At 37.5% G+C, this 17,462-nt stretch overlaps 1 protein-coding gene across 1 annotated transcript; it reads left to right on the top strand.

The window, feature by feature from the left end:
- The first annotated feature begins 1,331 nt into the window (after positions 1 to 1,331).
- LOC100370881 (uncharacterized) lies at positions 1,332 to 15,339 on the top strand. The gene is made up of 3 exons (XM_002741558.4): positions 1,332 to 1,658; positions 3,800 to 3,889; positions 14,767 to 15,339. The coding sequence occupies exons 1-3, from the start codon at positions 1,571 to 1,573 to the stop codon at positions 14,988 to 14,990; spliced, it is 402 nt and encodes a 133-aa protein (XP_002741604.1). The 5' UTR covers positions 1,332 to 1,570; the 3' UTR covers positions 14,991 to 15,339.
- Positions 15,340 to 17,462: the final 2,123 nt, after the last annotated feature.

The raw sequence follows: 17,462 nt of genomic DNA on the forward strand, positions 1-17,462 counted from the left end.
TGTTGGGACCAAATTCGAACAAGGGCTTCCGGAAATGACGCACTAACACTTGAAATGCTCTTTTCGTCTCGGACTTGACATCTAGTCATTGTTACTAAAAAAAATCCTTTTCGGCTCCAAGATAGCGTTTTTGCAGTCATTTTTCAGACTAAAATTTGTCTACAGGATGGTCGATGTTTTGGTTTGGGGTGGCAGACCCCAGGCATTTTATTCGATTGCCGCTCCGGAGTGGGGTGGGGATACTAGTAGACCATGTATCACAATTGAGTCATTGTCGTAAAACCAGTCCCTTTAATGCACTTAAATTAAAATCAAATTCACTAAATTAAATTAGAAATTTACTTAAATGTTTTAATTCAGTTATATGTAATTTATTTACTTATGGGCAAATGTGTATTCTTTTGAAGTCACCTCTTGAGCTTGGAATAAAGTTCAATTTTATATATATGACTTTGTCAGCCCGTGTTACGTGACCGAGCAATTGTTAAGAATTACTATCACCGCAGAAACTCAACTCAACTAGAGAGTGGAATGTCGAATGAATTCTAGTGAAAAAAATCGCATGATGAGTGATCAAGACGCATATTTTCGTACATTTACAGGCACCATATTCGTTCGTTGAGAACAGTTAACAATAGCGTTAATGTATCTGACTACTGTGAAATAATTTATTTTCACTTGGAATTAATTTTCGCTATTTTCGCTGAAGGAATGATTGTGAATATACCTATTTTCATATATTTTACATTCAACGCATCAAAAATCAGTGAAAATAATTCCATACAAAACACCTAAAATGTCTTTTCAGTGAAAATTAATTCCAGCTAAAATAAAAGATTTTACAGTAGTTCGAAAGGGTTCAGATTGCCTATTGTTTGTCCGCGCTAAACCACGCAACGGTCACTGTTTTTTCTTTTTTAAATTCTTTGTTATTTTTAAAGTGCCACACTGAATTATAATTATCATGTTGTTTTACTTATACCTGAGAAAAAACACAAAAAACACAAAAAACAAACAAACAAAAACAGTACACTAAAAATATTCGGCGTCAATTTAGCGTTAATGGGCGATTACATTCTCACTGTCGTTACAATTCCTTTCGAATGACCGTGCTATCGTATTACAAAGAACAACATACGACACAAAAAACACACGAGTTTCTCTCGAAGAGTTAAACCACCTGATGACGCATCCTCTATTCATCACCTAATTTGAATATGAATAGGAGAAGGGGATTGAGGCCAATTGCCAGAGGCAGTGTGAGTAATACCATTATGGAGAAAAACGCAATACGAGGCAGGTGAATCCGCTCCATAAATTACGTGGACTCACTCAAGGGTCATCACATGCAGTCACTGAATTGTTTATTTCACCATGGCGGCTAGAAGCCCGGACAATTTAATATCTTAGTCCTGATGAACGCACATCAATCGCTGTTGATGGTTTTCATTCCCGTTTCGGCTTATTATATGTAAATCCATCGAATACAATGCTTGAAAACAGGCTGCTACATGTGGGGATCCAATGACGATGACACTGGTGATATTATTTCACTTCTACTGTTAGAAATATGGTCGAATCGAACATTAGAAAGATTGGCGTAACTTCCAGTGTGTCGAATGCCCGTCACTGCCGACTGGCCCTCCGGGAAATTGAAGGTATGTAGCGTTAGCATTACACTCTCACCTTTTTCATTATGTCTAATGTATATTATTTATTATAAATAGTATGATTGAGCAGATAACCTTTGACATTGTATCAATACTTGGAGATGAAACACTACAGCGTCTTGATAAGGCCGATGTCTAATCACGTACAATTGCCACCATAAATGCAGCAGTAATGCAATGAAATAAATATACCAGATGTTCATTTTAAATAAATATTATTAGCTGGCAATCTTTAAACACCTTGGGCGCACCTCGCACCCATTCGTACTAAATGTCAGATTTAATTATTGAGAGTAGACCAGTTCAGTCTACCGCGACGCGTTTTATGCTGCGTTTAAACATTTAATGCAATTAAGACTCCACAGTGAACGTAATGTCGGCGGGCAATCGCGTGGCCCACTGTTTATTGTTGCTATAGCGACACATCGTTCTTCAATTATTGTAATACAGACATCGATCACGTCATGAGACGTATTGTCACGATGAAATAAACAACAACCGATGTAACACTCCACTGACGCTTCTATTATCGATCTCGTTTCATTGTGTCACATTCAAATGGCCCAATTAGGGAATTGTCTGGTGGCGCGGTGAATGAGTCAATGTGGTATGATAAAACACACAATGACAACACGAACATTATGTAGTATATGGTGTTTTTAACCTTTTCACTACGAGACATTCCTCGCCCAAATGTTTCTTCACTATTTTCTTTTACTACTAGTATTTATATTTCTGGAAATGAAGCCTAATTTTGGAGTCAACAGACGAAATTTGATTTTATTTACCGATTTTAGTAGTCTAAAATTTGTGGATAAAAGAATTGTTCATATCTTATTTTAGTCAGTGAACGGAAGTCTGTGCAAAATGTCAGGACAGTTTGTACCGTATTTGCCAGTAGTCCGCCATAACGACTGTTGTGTCCATACTAGTATCAGTTCAACATAATATATACCGTCTTCGTATTACAATACAGTTTTACTATCACACCATGAGAATGATTGCATTAGAATAATAACGCCCCATGCATTGCATTGCTGTACTCATTGTTTTATCGTTACACACGTTCAAGCAATAACCGAAATTGAAATAATCGTTTTCGTATGACAGATACAGAATCAATCGTGTTCCAGCATCTCAATGCTTGAATTAGTATTATGAATACAGAATGTTTTAATATAATAAATGGCTGTCTCAGTATTGGTACACTGTGTTTGTATTACAGCTATGGTGAAACCATTACAAATACAGTTTAGAATTATACTAAAATAAAAACAGTTTGTTTTAGCATTACGACGACCGTCTTTATGTTTTTAAATTACAATTTTACAAAGTGCGCATAAAATAATGTTATAGCTAAAATTAAACAAACTACCTCGAACATTTTGGCATGATGTAATTAAAACCAAATGCAGGTAAATCCATGTGCAATTTATGTTTTAGCAAATGAAAAAAAATGTGGTAAGCATTTTGACCAAGTTTCGAGTAACTCGGAGTTAAAACATAACTATCATAACTTTATCAAGATCAATTGTATGGAATGTAGTTCATAATTGTTTGTTCATGATTTTTCATGTTTTTAGTTTAAATATAGTTATCTGATTGCGAAAGCACAATGGGGGGGGGGCAATGGGGATAGCTGGTACAGGTTACAGGAAATAAAAATGGTATTTTACGTTGTTACAGTAAAAAAAACTAGGTTTTTACACTTAACAGATAAAGCAAATTCGTAATTACATTTTACACTTTATAATATATTTGATAATTTGTGTTTAAGAAACAAAATGGGAAATTGTGTACGAATTACGACATGTAATGTGGAAAATGCTTTATACGTTTAAATAAGATCTTTGTACAAATTACGGACGAATACAATAGCTGATTACATTTTACACATTGCCCATGTCTACGAATTTACGTTTTTTATTTATTTAAATTACATTATTACGAATATAAAAACAATTGATTACAGCTTACGAAAATACCCCTTGCCGATCCTCAATGTACTAGTACAACGCTCCACCTTGCATATTGACACAACAATGGACCGTCATGGTCTTAGTATATTATGGACATAGAGTCGAAAATTAGTGTAATCCACATTTTACCGTTGTTTTTCTCAATTGTAGACATTCGTTTTTGTTGGGGAATGTGCTGTGGTCCCGGCCTTGTTACTGGCATTGTAACATGTGTGTATTTCCTGTTACTTCTTCCAGCAGGTAAGGGCGTTGAATAATTACTTTAGCAGTAGTATTAGCACAAACACGTATATAATAAAAGAATCGACAAGGTGATATAATGTGCGTGTACTCGCGCGAAAAACTTTAACACGAGCCGCCGTCATGGCAACTGTGTATCAGAACGGATATCTCTGTTTAGCTCCAAGGTCTAAACGGTCACCACATTCATGAGACTTTCGTTCGGCTTATTACCAAACGCTTCAGCGTGGTATTAAGAGTTTGTTTTCAGGGGTGGGTGATACCAAGGTGGGAAATGGATGCACCTATGGGGTTAATTCCTTGAATTGCAATATAGAGGGTTCAGGCTGAAATACAATATATAGTGTTTTCATGTTTCGTCTGATATTTCTGTGGTATTCTGCTGCTGTAAGTAATGCACGATTTGTTCCGAAATTCAGTATATTGTGTGTATTCCAGGGTTATTCGTTTTTTGCTGAAAACACCCCTATTTTTCAGTGGCAGAGTTTGAATAGTCTCACTCCCACTGGGAAATCTGCATTGTTGCTTGAATGTGAGTTAATTAAACACATTTTCCAGACCGGCGAAAGAGTATGCAACAGCCAATTTTAACAGCCTGTCACGTGATTTTAGTCTGAATGTCAACATGAAGAGGCTAGTCCATTTTACGCAGGAGTAATTGGGAGTAGAATATGTGAGGAATAGTATCAACAGAGATGTGTATAGTGAAAAGTAATATCTATCCTTCATTTACATCTCTGAGCATTTCTGTTTTAGTATATTGGTTTGAAAATGTTGAACTTGCATGATTTGCAATGTGTTGTTTTAATTGGACTCCCCTATTGATCGAATCCCGGGTTTGAACGAGAACGGCACACCACGTGATTCGTTTGAATACAATGCTGATGGCAAACATGCCGTGTTATTGCGGTACTCCACTGACGGGATGACTTACTGCATGCTACAACTTCGCTTGTGATGTTGCTTGTTAGCCATGGATTACATGAATCTTGATTACCAGTCAAATGTTGCTCATTTGACGTTGGTAATCTTTATTTGGAACTGAGTAACTTCCTGGTACTTCGTACTATGATAAAAATCAGTCAACATACATCAAGTTCTCTCAATCGTAGTATTCCATGTGATGTACACCTAATATGCCAAAAATGTTGCTGAACGATTTGAACTGAATAAAAATAGCAGACGAAAATTTGTTTACAAAATAAAAATACTTCGGTTGCCAATGAAAACCGGTAAAAAACAAGCAATATGTTTTCGGCTGTTATCATGGAAGGGACATGAACGTGAAGCTAACGTCTGTTTATAACTAAAACCGGGCACCTTATACGAGGTTTGCAAAATAACATGGCAGTCATTAGAAGTCACTTTATTTTATTGTTAGGACGTATTCAGCCGTTAAATGTATAATTTCCAATCGTTTTGCGATAGTATTTTCTAGATTGGAAGCAGCATTTACATTTTATTCAAAGTTCAAAGCTGCGTTGGGATTCCGTTGACAGTGGTAACAATGTCGGCGCCGGTGATCTCTTACCAGTGCGCAACGTAGCCAAAATAAAAGGCATGATCATTTGGGCACTGCTATTACAAGACTTTGGCTGTTGCCATGGTAGCGGTGGGTCAGGATTGTTTTTCCAATTAGTGATGGTACGACCTGCCTGTCAAGTATGAACCGTGACAAAATCAGCCAAGCCAAAAAAAAAAATCACAGAAGAGTTAAAAAGCCATTCCTGCTGAACAGTTACTCTAACTTCGGGGTCAACTTTCTCATTAATGAAAAAAGATATCAAAAATTCAAATAGTAACTTTTTGCCCACACTCCAGCCGAGTACAATGAGCTATGTCTGAGGTGTTGTATCACAGGGAGTTGGACAAACTTGTGTATTTTAATAAGTTATTGAATAATAAAATGTTATATAACTTTTCTTTTACCCCCCTCCCCTTCCTGGTATCTATTTCAAGTATTTTTGTCAGGTTCAAATCGTTCACCAGCATTTTTGGCATGTTAGATGTACATCACATAGAATACTAGGATTGGGAGAACTTAATGTTTGTTGACCACCTGGAATCTGAGTTTTATAAATCTTGAAGGGCTCTCGGAAGATCCACCCGCTGCCTGGACCCGCAGTAAAATCTCCGATTAATATGGAGCCGCAACCATCAACATCGATATACCATGAGGTTTCTGCTGGCGACGTTGCGGCGTTACTCAGTTCCAAATAAAGATTACCAACGCCAAATTAGCAAAATTTAACCGGTAACCAAGACTCTTGTTTATCCACGACAAGCAAGCAACATCACAAACGAGGTTGTAGTGTGCAGCTCACGAGTCAGCGACGACCGATTTCAACGAAAGTCATTCCGTCAGTGGAGTACCGCAGTTGCACGGCATGTTTGCCAATGCACAGATCTGTGGAGGAACTTTTAACTTCAACATCAACCGTGTATCGTAGTCGCCCAGTTTAAGCTCTGGTTCTGTCGTGGTCCCAACTAAAGGGCGACAGTCGTCGTGTCGCGTCCTGTTCGATATGGGACGTATACAACGCGTGTAAAATGCATTGTTTATTTACATGAAATTCGAACACGCGTTGTGCTACGACCGCCGCGCTTAAACATCCACGAGTTATTTATTCGGACAATGACTTAAATTAGACGTCTGATTATTTTATTTTCACACGTACAGCGACACGCGTTCTACACTGACAAGCGTTGCTAGGTCGCAGCACTGTCTTGGAGCATATTAATGGGCAATTGGGTTCCCCGATCTAAATTTCTATCCCGGTTTGTTGCACGTTCTTTTTTTAATATGAAATAATCAAATATGGGACATGTGTATAATAACAGAACCCCACACCCTCCCCGTGGCTTCGCTCGTGAAAGTACGGCAGCAGGATACACCGCACCACTCTTGAAAATAACTTCCATACGCAATGAAAGCCACGGGGAGGGTATCTGTCATAATACTTCATTATCACTGAAAACATTTTTCCCCTGAAATAAATTCCAGTGAATATGCCATTTCCCTCATACTATATTGAGACACGGCGCAGTGAAAATTAGATTCACATGTAATGCTTGAAAACATGTCAGCAAAAATAAATTAAGTGAAATTCTACGTGACTTCATAATAGTTGGAAATGAACACATTACACCCGACCCTACCACTCCATATACAATGTAAACTACACCCCAAAACATCCTTTCACCCACAGTTACTACCGTGTTTCACCAGTGTATTCTATTTGACGTCAGGAGAAATTGAAATAAACAAATTAATTATAATTTCAGCCTCTAGTTTACCACTGATTAAATAAACTACCTCGTCTTTATGTCAACTTGCAGTTATTCGTTGCCTACATCAGTGACTTCAAAATATATGTTTCAATCCCAGGAATTTCACTCGCTGTTAATTGCATGGGAGTGGCAGTCTTTAATGAATTTCTATTGTCATGTCAATTTCTTGCGAATACTCGAACATTAAAGGCCCAGATATACTATAAATACGGTCCTAAACAATAGGGATTATTTCCTTGCTTGTCACGCTGTAGTAAACAGCTCCAGCCAAGCCCCGGTAATAGCGCGTTTTCTCGAACTTACAGGTCGATTATGTCATGCCAAAGTGGATGCATGCGACTATGAATATCACAGCAGTGACCGTGTGTAGTATTTATGACAATAAATAGTGTACGAGCTGAGATTTTGGCGGATAAAAGTCAAAAACTCGAACCGGGGAAAGGGACGCGCTACTAATCTTGAATAATTAACTACTGTCAATCAAAGTCACGTGATGTTGGACCGCTGAAACAGGGTGCGTCATAGGCTAAGCAAGTGATTAACAACACTCATTAGCATAGTCACACCTCCAATTCACACTTGCCCGGGGCACGTGAATTGGGCCTTTAAGCTGTAACCACATACCGCCTAGGTGCTGTAATTAAATCCTGGTGTAAGCACCATATGAACTATGAACAATGCATGTGAAGCCAGCTGTGGGGTATATTCAATCCTATAGATTTCTCATTGTTTGGTAACTATTTGCTGCAAATGCAACAAAAATCAATATAAAAAATATTACCCACACAGTATTCTACAGGTTACTTGTACAAGTATGATATGATTACCAAACGCTTCAGCTTGGTATTAAGAGTTTGTTTTCAGGGGTGGGTGATACCAAGGTGGGAAATGGATGCACATATGGGGTTAATTCCTTGAATTGCAATATAGAGGGTTCAAGCTGAAATACAATATATAGTGTTTTCATGTTTCGTCTGATATTTCTGTGGTATTCTGCTGCTGTAAGTAATGCACGATTTGTTCCGAAATTCAGTATATTGTGTGTATTCCAGGGTTATTCGTTTTTTGCTGAAAACACCCCTATTTTTTTAGTGGCAGAGTCGAATAGTCTCACTCCCACTGGGAAATCTGCATTGTTGCTTGAATGTGAGTTAATTAAACACATTTTCCAGACCGGCGAAAGAGTATACAACAGCCAATTTTAACAGCTTGTCACGTGATTTTAGTCTGAATGTCAACATGAAGAGGCTAGTCCATTTTACGCAGGAGTAATTGGGAGTAGAATATGTGAGGGATAGTATCAACAGAGATGTGTATAGTGAAAAGTAATATCTATCCTTCATTTGCATCTCTGAGCATTTCTGTTTACCAAACGCTTCAGCGTGGTATTAAGAGTTTGTTTTCAGGGTTGGGTGATACCAAGGTGGGAAATGGATGCACATAAGGGGTTAATTCCTTGAATTGCAATATAGAGGGTTCAGGCCGAAATACAATATATAGTGTTTTCATGTTTCGTCTGATATTTCTGTGGTATTCTGCTGCTGTAAGTAATGCACGATTTGTTCCGAAATTCAGTATTTTGTGTGCATTCCAGGGTTATTCGTTTTTTGCTGAAAACACCCCTATTTTTTAATGGCAGAGTCGAATAGTCTCACTCCCACTGGGAAATCTGCATTGTTGCTTGAATGAGAGCTAATTAAACACATTTCCCAGACCGGCGAAAGAGTATGCAACAGCCAATTTTAACAGCCTGTCACATGATTTTAGTCTGAAAGTCAACAAGAAAAGAGGCTAGTCCATTATACGCAGGAGTAATTGGGAGTAGAATATGTGAGGGATAGTATTAACAGAGATGTGTATACTGGAAAGTAATAACTATCATACTTTTGCACTCTGAGCATTCCTGTTCTGGTATATTGGTTTGAAAATGTTGAACTTGCATGATTTGCAATGTGTTTTTTTTACTGAAACTCCCCTATTGATCGAATTCAGGGTTTGAACGAGAACGACACACCACGTGATTCATTTGAATACAATGCTGAAGGCAAGCATGCCGTGCTACTGTGGTACGCCACTGACGGGATGACTTACTAGTACTGCATGCTACAACTTCGCTTTTGATGTTGCTTGCTAGCCGTGGATTGAATGAATCTTGATTACCGGTTAAAATGTTGCTCATTTGGCGTTGGTAATCTTTATTTCGAACTGGATAACGCCGCAACGTTGCCAGCAGAAACCTCCTGGTACTTCGTACTATGATAAAACTCAGTCAACATACACCAAGTTCTGTCAATCGTAGTATTCCATGTGATGTACACTTAATATGCAAAAAATGTTGCTAAACTGGATAAAAATAGCAGACGAACATTTATTTACAAAATAAAAATACTTCGGTTGCCAATGAAAACAAGCCGGTAAAAAACAAGCAATATGTTTTCGGCTGTTACCATGGTAGGACATGAACGTGAAGCTAACGTCGGTTTATAACTAAAACCAGGCACCTTATACGAGGTTCGCAAAATAACATTCAGTCTTTAGAAGTCACTTTATTTTATTGCTAGGACGTATTCAGCCGTTAAATGTATTATTTCCAACCGTTTTGCGATAGTATTTTCTAGATTGGAGGCAGCATTTAGATTTTATTCAAAGTTCAATTGGGATTACGTTGACAGTGTAACAATGTCGGCGCCAGTGATCTCTTACCAGTGCGCAACGTAGACAGAATAAAAGGAATGATCATTTGGCCACTGCTATTACAAGACTGGTAGGAGGTAATAAATTTGGGGCGAAAGTATTCAAAAAACAGATTTTGGCTGTTGCCATGGTAGCGGTGGGTCAGGATTGTTTTTCCAATTAGTGATGGTACGATCTGCCTATCAAGTTTGAACAAAATCAGCCAAGCCAAAAAAAATCACAGAAGAGTTAAAAAGCCATTCCTGGTGAACAGTTACTCTAACTTTGGGGTCAAATTTCTCATTAATGAAAAAAGATATAAAAAATTCAAATAGTAACTTTGTACCCACACTCAAACCGAGTACAATGAGCTATGTCTGAGGTGCTGTATCACAGGGAGTTGGACAAACTTATGTATTTTAATAAATTATTGAATAATAAAATGTTATATAACTTTTCTTTTACCCCCCTCCCCTTCCTGGTATCTAAATCAAGTAATCACTATTTTTATTTTGTAAACACATTTCCGTCTGCTATTTTTGTCAGGTTCAAATCGTTCACCAATCGTTCATTTTTGGCATGTTAGATGTACATCACATAGAATACTAGGATTGGGAGAACTTAATGTATGTTGACCACCTGGAAACTGAGTTTTATCAATCTTTAAGGGCTCTCTGAACATCCACCCGCAGCCTGGACCCGCAGTAAAATCAGCCTTTTCACTTTGGCGCGTAGATCTTTTGACTTGACAAGTTGTTTGACAGCTAGCAAAAAGATTGTGCGACGCGCATCGTCGGCGGCGTCTTTTTTAGGACGTTTTGAACACTTAGTCAATTTGAGCAGTATTTATTCGGACAATGACTCAAGTTTAGACGTCTGATTATTTTATTTTCACACGTACAGTGACACGCGTTCTACACTGACACGCGTTGCTAGGTCGCAGCACTGTCTGGAGCATATTAATGGGCAATTGGGTTCCCCGACCTAAATTTCTATCCCGATTTGTTGCACGTTCTTTCGAATATGAAATAATCAAATATGGGACATATGTAATAATAACAGAACCCCATACCCTCCCAGTGGCCTCGCTCGTGAAAGTACGGCAGCAGGATACACCGCATCACTCGTGAAAATAACTTCCATACGCAATGAAAGCCACGGGGAGGGTATGGGGTTCTGTCATAATACTTCATTATCACTGAAAACATTTTCCCCCTGAAATAAATTCCAGTGAAAATGCCATTTCCCTTACACTCTATTGAGACACAGCACAGTGAAAATTGGATTCACATGTAATGCTTGAAAACATGTCAGCAAAATTAATTAAGTGAAATTTTACGTACTTCATAAAAGTTGGAAATGAACAAATTACACCCGACCCTACCACTCCATACACAATGTAAACTACACCCCAAAACACCCTTTCGCCCATGGGTACTATCGTGTTTCACCAGTGTATTCTATTTGACTTCAGGAGAAATTGAAATAAACAAATTAATTATAATTTCAGCCTCTAGTTGAGCACTGATTAAATCATAAACTACCTCGTCTTTATGTCAACTTTAAGTTATTCATTGCCTACATCAGTGACTTCAAAATATATGTTTCAATCCTAAGAATTTAACTCGCTGTTAATTGCATGGGAGTGCCAGTCTTTCATGAATTTCTATTGTCATGTCAATTTCTTGCGATTACTGGGAACATGAAGCTGTAACTAAATCCTGGTATAAGCATCGGTTAGGCAGGCTTGAACTATGCATGTGAAGCCACCTGAGAGGTATATTCAATCCAATAGATTTCTCATTGTTTGGTAACTATTTGCTGCAAATACAGCAAAAATCAATATAAAAATATTACCCACACAGCATTCTACAGGTTACTTGTTTAGTATATTGGTTTGAAAATGTTGAACTTGCATGATTTGCAATGTGTTTTTTTAATGGGACTCCCCCATTGATCGAATCCCGGGTTTGAACGAGAACGGCACACCACGTGATTCGTTTGAATACAATGCTGATGGCAAACATGCCGTGTTACTGCAGTACTGCATTGACGGGATGACTTACTGGTACTGCATGCTACAACTTCGCTTGTGATGTTGCTTGTTAGCCATGGATTACATGAATCTTGATTACCAGTCAAATGTTGCTCATTTGACGTTGGTAATCTTTATTTGGAACTGAGTAACTTCCTGGTACTTCGTACTATGATAAAAATCAGTCAACATACATCAAGTTCTCTCAATCGTAGTATTCCATGTGATGTACACCTAATATGCCAAAAATGTTGCTGAACGATTTGAACTGAATAAAAATAGCAGACGAAAATTTGTTTACAAAATAAAAATACTTCGGTTGCCAATGAAAACCGGTAAAAAACAAGCAATATGTTTTCGGCTGTTATCATGGAAGGGACATGAACGTGAAGCTAACGTCTGTTTATAACTAAAACCGGGCACCTTATACGAGGTTCGCAAAATAACATGGCAGTCATTAGAAGTCACTTTATTTTATTGTTAGGACGTATTCAGCCGTTAAATGTATTATTTCCAACCGTTTTGCGATAGTATTTTCTAGATTGGAGGCAGCATTTACATTTTATTCAAAGTTCAAAGCTGCGTTGGGATTCCGTTGACAGTGGTAACAATGTCGGCGCCGGTGATCTCTTACCAGTGCGCAACGTAGCCACAATAAAAGGCATGATCATTTGGGCACTGCTATTACAAGACTTTGGCTGTTGCCATGGTAGCGGTGGGTCAGGATTGTTTTTCCAATTAGTGATGGTACGACCTGCCTGTCAAGTATGAACCGTGACAAAATCAGCCAAGCCAAAAAAAATCACAGAAGAGTTAAAAAGCCATTCCTGCTGAACAGTTACTCTAACTTCGGGGTCAACTTTCTCATTAATGAAAACAGATATCAAAAATTCAAATAGTAACTTTTTGCCCACACTCAAGCCGAGTACAATAAGCTATTTCTGAGGTGTTGTATCACAGGGAGTTGGACAAACTTATGTATTTTAATAAATTATTGAATAATAAAATGTTATATAACTTTTCTTTTACCCCTCTCCCCTTCCTGGTATCTATTTCAAGTATTTTTGTCAGGTTCAAATCGTTCACCATCATTTTTGGCATGTTAGATGTACATCACATAGAATACTAGGATTGGGAGAACTTAATGTTTGTTGACCACCTGGAATCTGAGTTTTATAAATCTTGAAGGGCTCTCGGAAGATCCACCCGCTGCCTGGACCCGCAGTAAAATCTCCGATTAATATGGAGCCGCAACCATCAACATCGATATACCATGAGGTTTCTGTTGGCGACGTTGCGGCGTTACTCAGTTCCAAATAAAGATTACCAACGCCAAATTAGCAAAATTTAACCGGTAACCAAGACTCAGTCCATCCACGACAAGCAAGCAACATCACAAACGAGGTTGTAGTGTGCAGCTCACGAGTCAGCGACGACCGATTTCAACGAAAGTCATTCCGTCAGTGAAGTACTGCAGTTGCACGGCATGTTTGCCAATGCACAGATCTGTGGAGGAACTTTTAACTTCAACATCAACCGTGTATCGTAGTCGCCCAGTTTAAGTTCTGGTTCTGTCGTGGTCCCAACTAAAGGGCGACAGTCGTCGTGTCGCGTCCCGTTCGATATGGGACTCATAGCGACGTATACAACGCGTGTAAAATACATTGTTTATTTACATGAAATTCGAACACGCGCTGCGCTACGACCACCGCGCTTAAACATCCACGAGTTATTTATTCGGACAATGACTTAAATTAGACGTCTGATTATTTTATTTTCACACGTACAGCGACACGCGTTCTACACTGACAAGCGTTGCTAGGTCGCAGCACTGTCTTGGAGCATATTAATGGGCAATTGGGTTCCCCGATCTAAATTTCTATCCCGGTTTGTTGCACGTTCTTTTTTTAATATGAAATAATCTAATATGGGACATGTGTATAATAACAGAACCCCACACCCTCCCCGTGGCTTCGCTCGTGAAAGTACGGCAGCAGGATACACCGCATCACTCGTGAAAATAACTTCCATACGCAATGAAAGCCACGGGGAGGGTATCTGTCATAATACTTCATTATCACTGAAAACATTTTTCCCCTGACATAAATTCCAGTGAATATGCCATTTCCCTCATACTCTATTGAGACACAGCGCAGTGAAAATTGGATTCACATGTAATGCTTGAAAACATGTCAGAAAAAATAAATTAAGTGAAATTCTACGTGACTTCATAATAGTTGGAAATGAACACATTACACCCGACCCTACCACTCTATATACAATGTAAACTACACCCCAAAACATCCTTTCACCCACAGTTACTACCATGTTTCACCAGTGTATTCTATTTGACGTCAGGAGAAATTGAAATAAACAAATTAATTATAATTTCAGCCTCTAGTTGACCACTGATTAAATAAACTACCTCGTCTTTATGTCAACTTGCAGTTATTCGTTGCCTACACCAGTGACTTCAAAATATATGTTTCAATCCCAGGAATTTCACTCGCTGTTAATTGCATGGGAGTGGCAGTCTTTAATGAATTTCTATTGTCATGTCAATTTCTTGCGATTACTCGAACATTAAGCTGTAACCACATACCGCCTAGGTGCTGTAATTAAATCCTGGTGTAAGCACCATATGAACTATGAACAATGCATGTGAAGCCAGCTGTGGGGTATATTCAATCCTATAGATTTCTCATTGTTTGGTAACTATTTGCTGCAAATGCAACAAAAATCAATATAAAAAATATTACCGACACAGTATTCTACAGGTTACTTGTTATATATATAATTTATAGTAATGTGACCTCTGTCGACATTCCCCGTGCATGCACTGTAACATACATTCATATATATTAATTTTTCTCGACAGGACTGTTTTTAATTATGGTAGGAGGACAAAAGAAACTAGAGATGGTGCCGTTTGGTGTTATCTTGGTCGTAGTACCAGTTATAGCGTTCAGTATTTATATATCACTCAAATGGTATAGATCGAGACACGGTGTCACAATGCCGTCGTCATCATCGTCGTCGTCTATGAGATGCCTACACCAGACAGAAATAGATCAGAATAACCAAATATCGACCATCACGTGATTACTGTATGTAACCATGGTGATGTGACAATATTGTTAAAGGATATTTCCATAACAGGATCAGCTGATGCAAGCACGATATCCCATTTGAAAACAGAAATTACTCGTACGTCTTGTGTTTCAGTCGGTTTTACCATATACTCGGGGTCCAAACTTGAAGCAGTTTTGAAGAAATAAGTTCCGGCAGTGACAAAATCGTGCAGCATGGTAGCCCATAGAGATATGCGGAGTATTGCAATGAATTTTGTATATCATATTATTATTGTCGACTATAATAGTCGATTTTATTTGCACGAACTTTACCGGGACAATTCCTTATGCAATGTAATATTAAATGGTCACAAATTCCCTCTATTGTGTCATGATATTGAGTACTGTGCCAAACGATTTAACACTGCAACAGATAAACGGGAAGAATCATGTTTTCCAGACAAAGTTAACGGCAACCCTCTTTCCACAAATAAACAAGTAAACAGAATATTAACTTATTGATTGGATTTTGAAGGGAACCAAACTAAAAGGACCCGGCTGGACATATAGCATGTAAACATTTTGCGTGTAGAACAACTAAGGTAGAAGCCTACTCATAAATTAAAAAAAAACAGAATTTATTCATTTTGCAATAAATTGTACTCCAATGCAATATAAGGATATTGATCTAGTTGGGGTCACCACTCTTTTTTTCGGGAAATTGTTGGTTGTATTTTAGTGAAAAGTCGTCATTTTTGTCACTATTATAACACTTTACCACAGGTTCCTATGGCAGAGATATTATGCAATATCTCAAAATCTAGCCTGGTGACATAGGCTGAAAAAATCATATATTGTTAATGATGGAGTACTTTTTGTTGTTCTGAATTATTTAAAAAATCTGGGTTTTAAAAAGTGTCAAAAAATGTAATTTTTATTTAACATTGTGTTCTATGAAATTGTTCTAAAAATAGCAATTTTCAAGAAATATTAGGACATGTTTCTCAAAAAGCATAACTGTAACACACAAAATAATGCTATTTCGTTGTACCATGATTGTACATAATAAACTAATGAAAATTGTCATGCGATTTATGACCAATTTTGTCAAAAATTATGACTAGGCTTCCACCTTAAACAAGGTATTTATGCAATCTCTCCCATTTCTATTATGCAAGTGATATATTTATTATTTAATTTCTGTTTCAACAGGCTAAAAACCAAGTTACATGCATCGGAAGGTAAAACAAACAGTAACACACTACACCACACTAGACAATGACATTCTATTAAATAAATGTTAAAACGGGTATCAACTTATAATGATTTAAACCACTGGCATATGAGATTTTGCAATTTTGCTAAAAATTAAAAATAAACATGAAATCAAAACAGATTCTGTTGAAAGGGCTATATTCCATATCCCAACAGTACAAATTACAATTTATAACATTTATTCGACATTTTAAAATAAATATGAAAGTAGTGAAAATTTATAGAATACGAGAATAATGTAATGGTTATTTGGTAATTATAAACACTCATTTCATTGATTCAATTGTCTGAGCGTTTCGCATTCGAATGGCTGCTTATAATTTTACCAGATGGAAAGAAATTGAAGAAAAAAACGTTAAGAGCTGAGAACCAACGAGCAATTAAACAAATCAATTGACGATAATAGCTGAGAACCAACGAGCAATTAAACAAATCAATTGACGATAATAGCAACTCCACTTTATTTGTTTGTTGAATTGACCAATGCAGTCTGAAGGAAAATAAGAAGCTGAGAACATCCCCACTCCAGCTACTAGTAAACATGTGATTATCGTATGTTCACTGTTACAGACAGTTCTCAACTGTTTCTGCCTATAATAATCTTCAATTTCGGTAGACTATATTTGGTCGTTGAATTGCCTGTGTATTGCATTTACATGACACCATAACATCAAATTTAATGTCCATCTTTCGTTTCTAAAAAGACCCTTACGTTTTATATAAAGGGATTGTGATTATATCCTTGAAATATTGCAAACAAATACACACATGTGACATTAAAGACAACAATATTTTCTAAAAAAAAGAATGAAGCTACATTATTTTTAAAACTATTAAAAGTACTAAAAATATCAACAGTGCACAGGGAATGTATGATGATTTTCGAACATTTAAGCGACATTTTAAAATGTGGAAGGCATGCGTTGGAATAACTATGGCCCCAATAATGACCCTTGGGGTACCCCGGAAGTGACTTCGCACCCGGCCATGTTCCATGAACTGCAAATCATTCAAAAAACTGTTTCGTGTCAGCCATATGTAGCCAACATTACACTACACATCATTTTTACAGCATAGGTCACCGAACAAAATTGTCAGATATGATGAATGTTTCTGACATAGAACTAATTGTAAACTACTGAAAATACGCATTTTTGTTCAATTTTCGAGGTCTTTTTGTGGAAAACTTATCTTTGTTTTCAGAATCTTGAACATTACAGGCACCTAA

Source organism: Saccoglossus kowalevskii, chromosome 3 (assembly GCF_978046115.1).
Source record: "Saccoglossus kowalevskii chromosome 3, keSacKowa6.1, whole genome shotgun sequence".
Taxonomy (NCBI): Eukaryota; Metazoa; Hemichordata; class Enteropneusta; family Harrimaniidae; genus Saccoglossus; species Saccoglossus kowalevskii.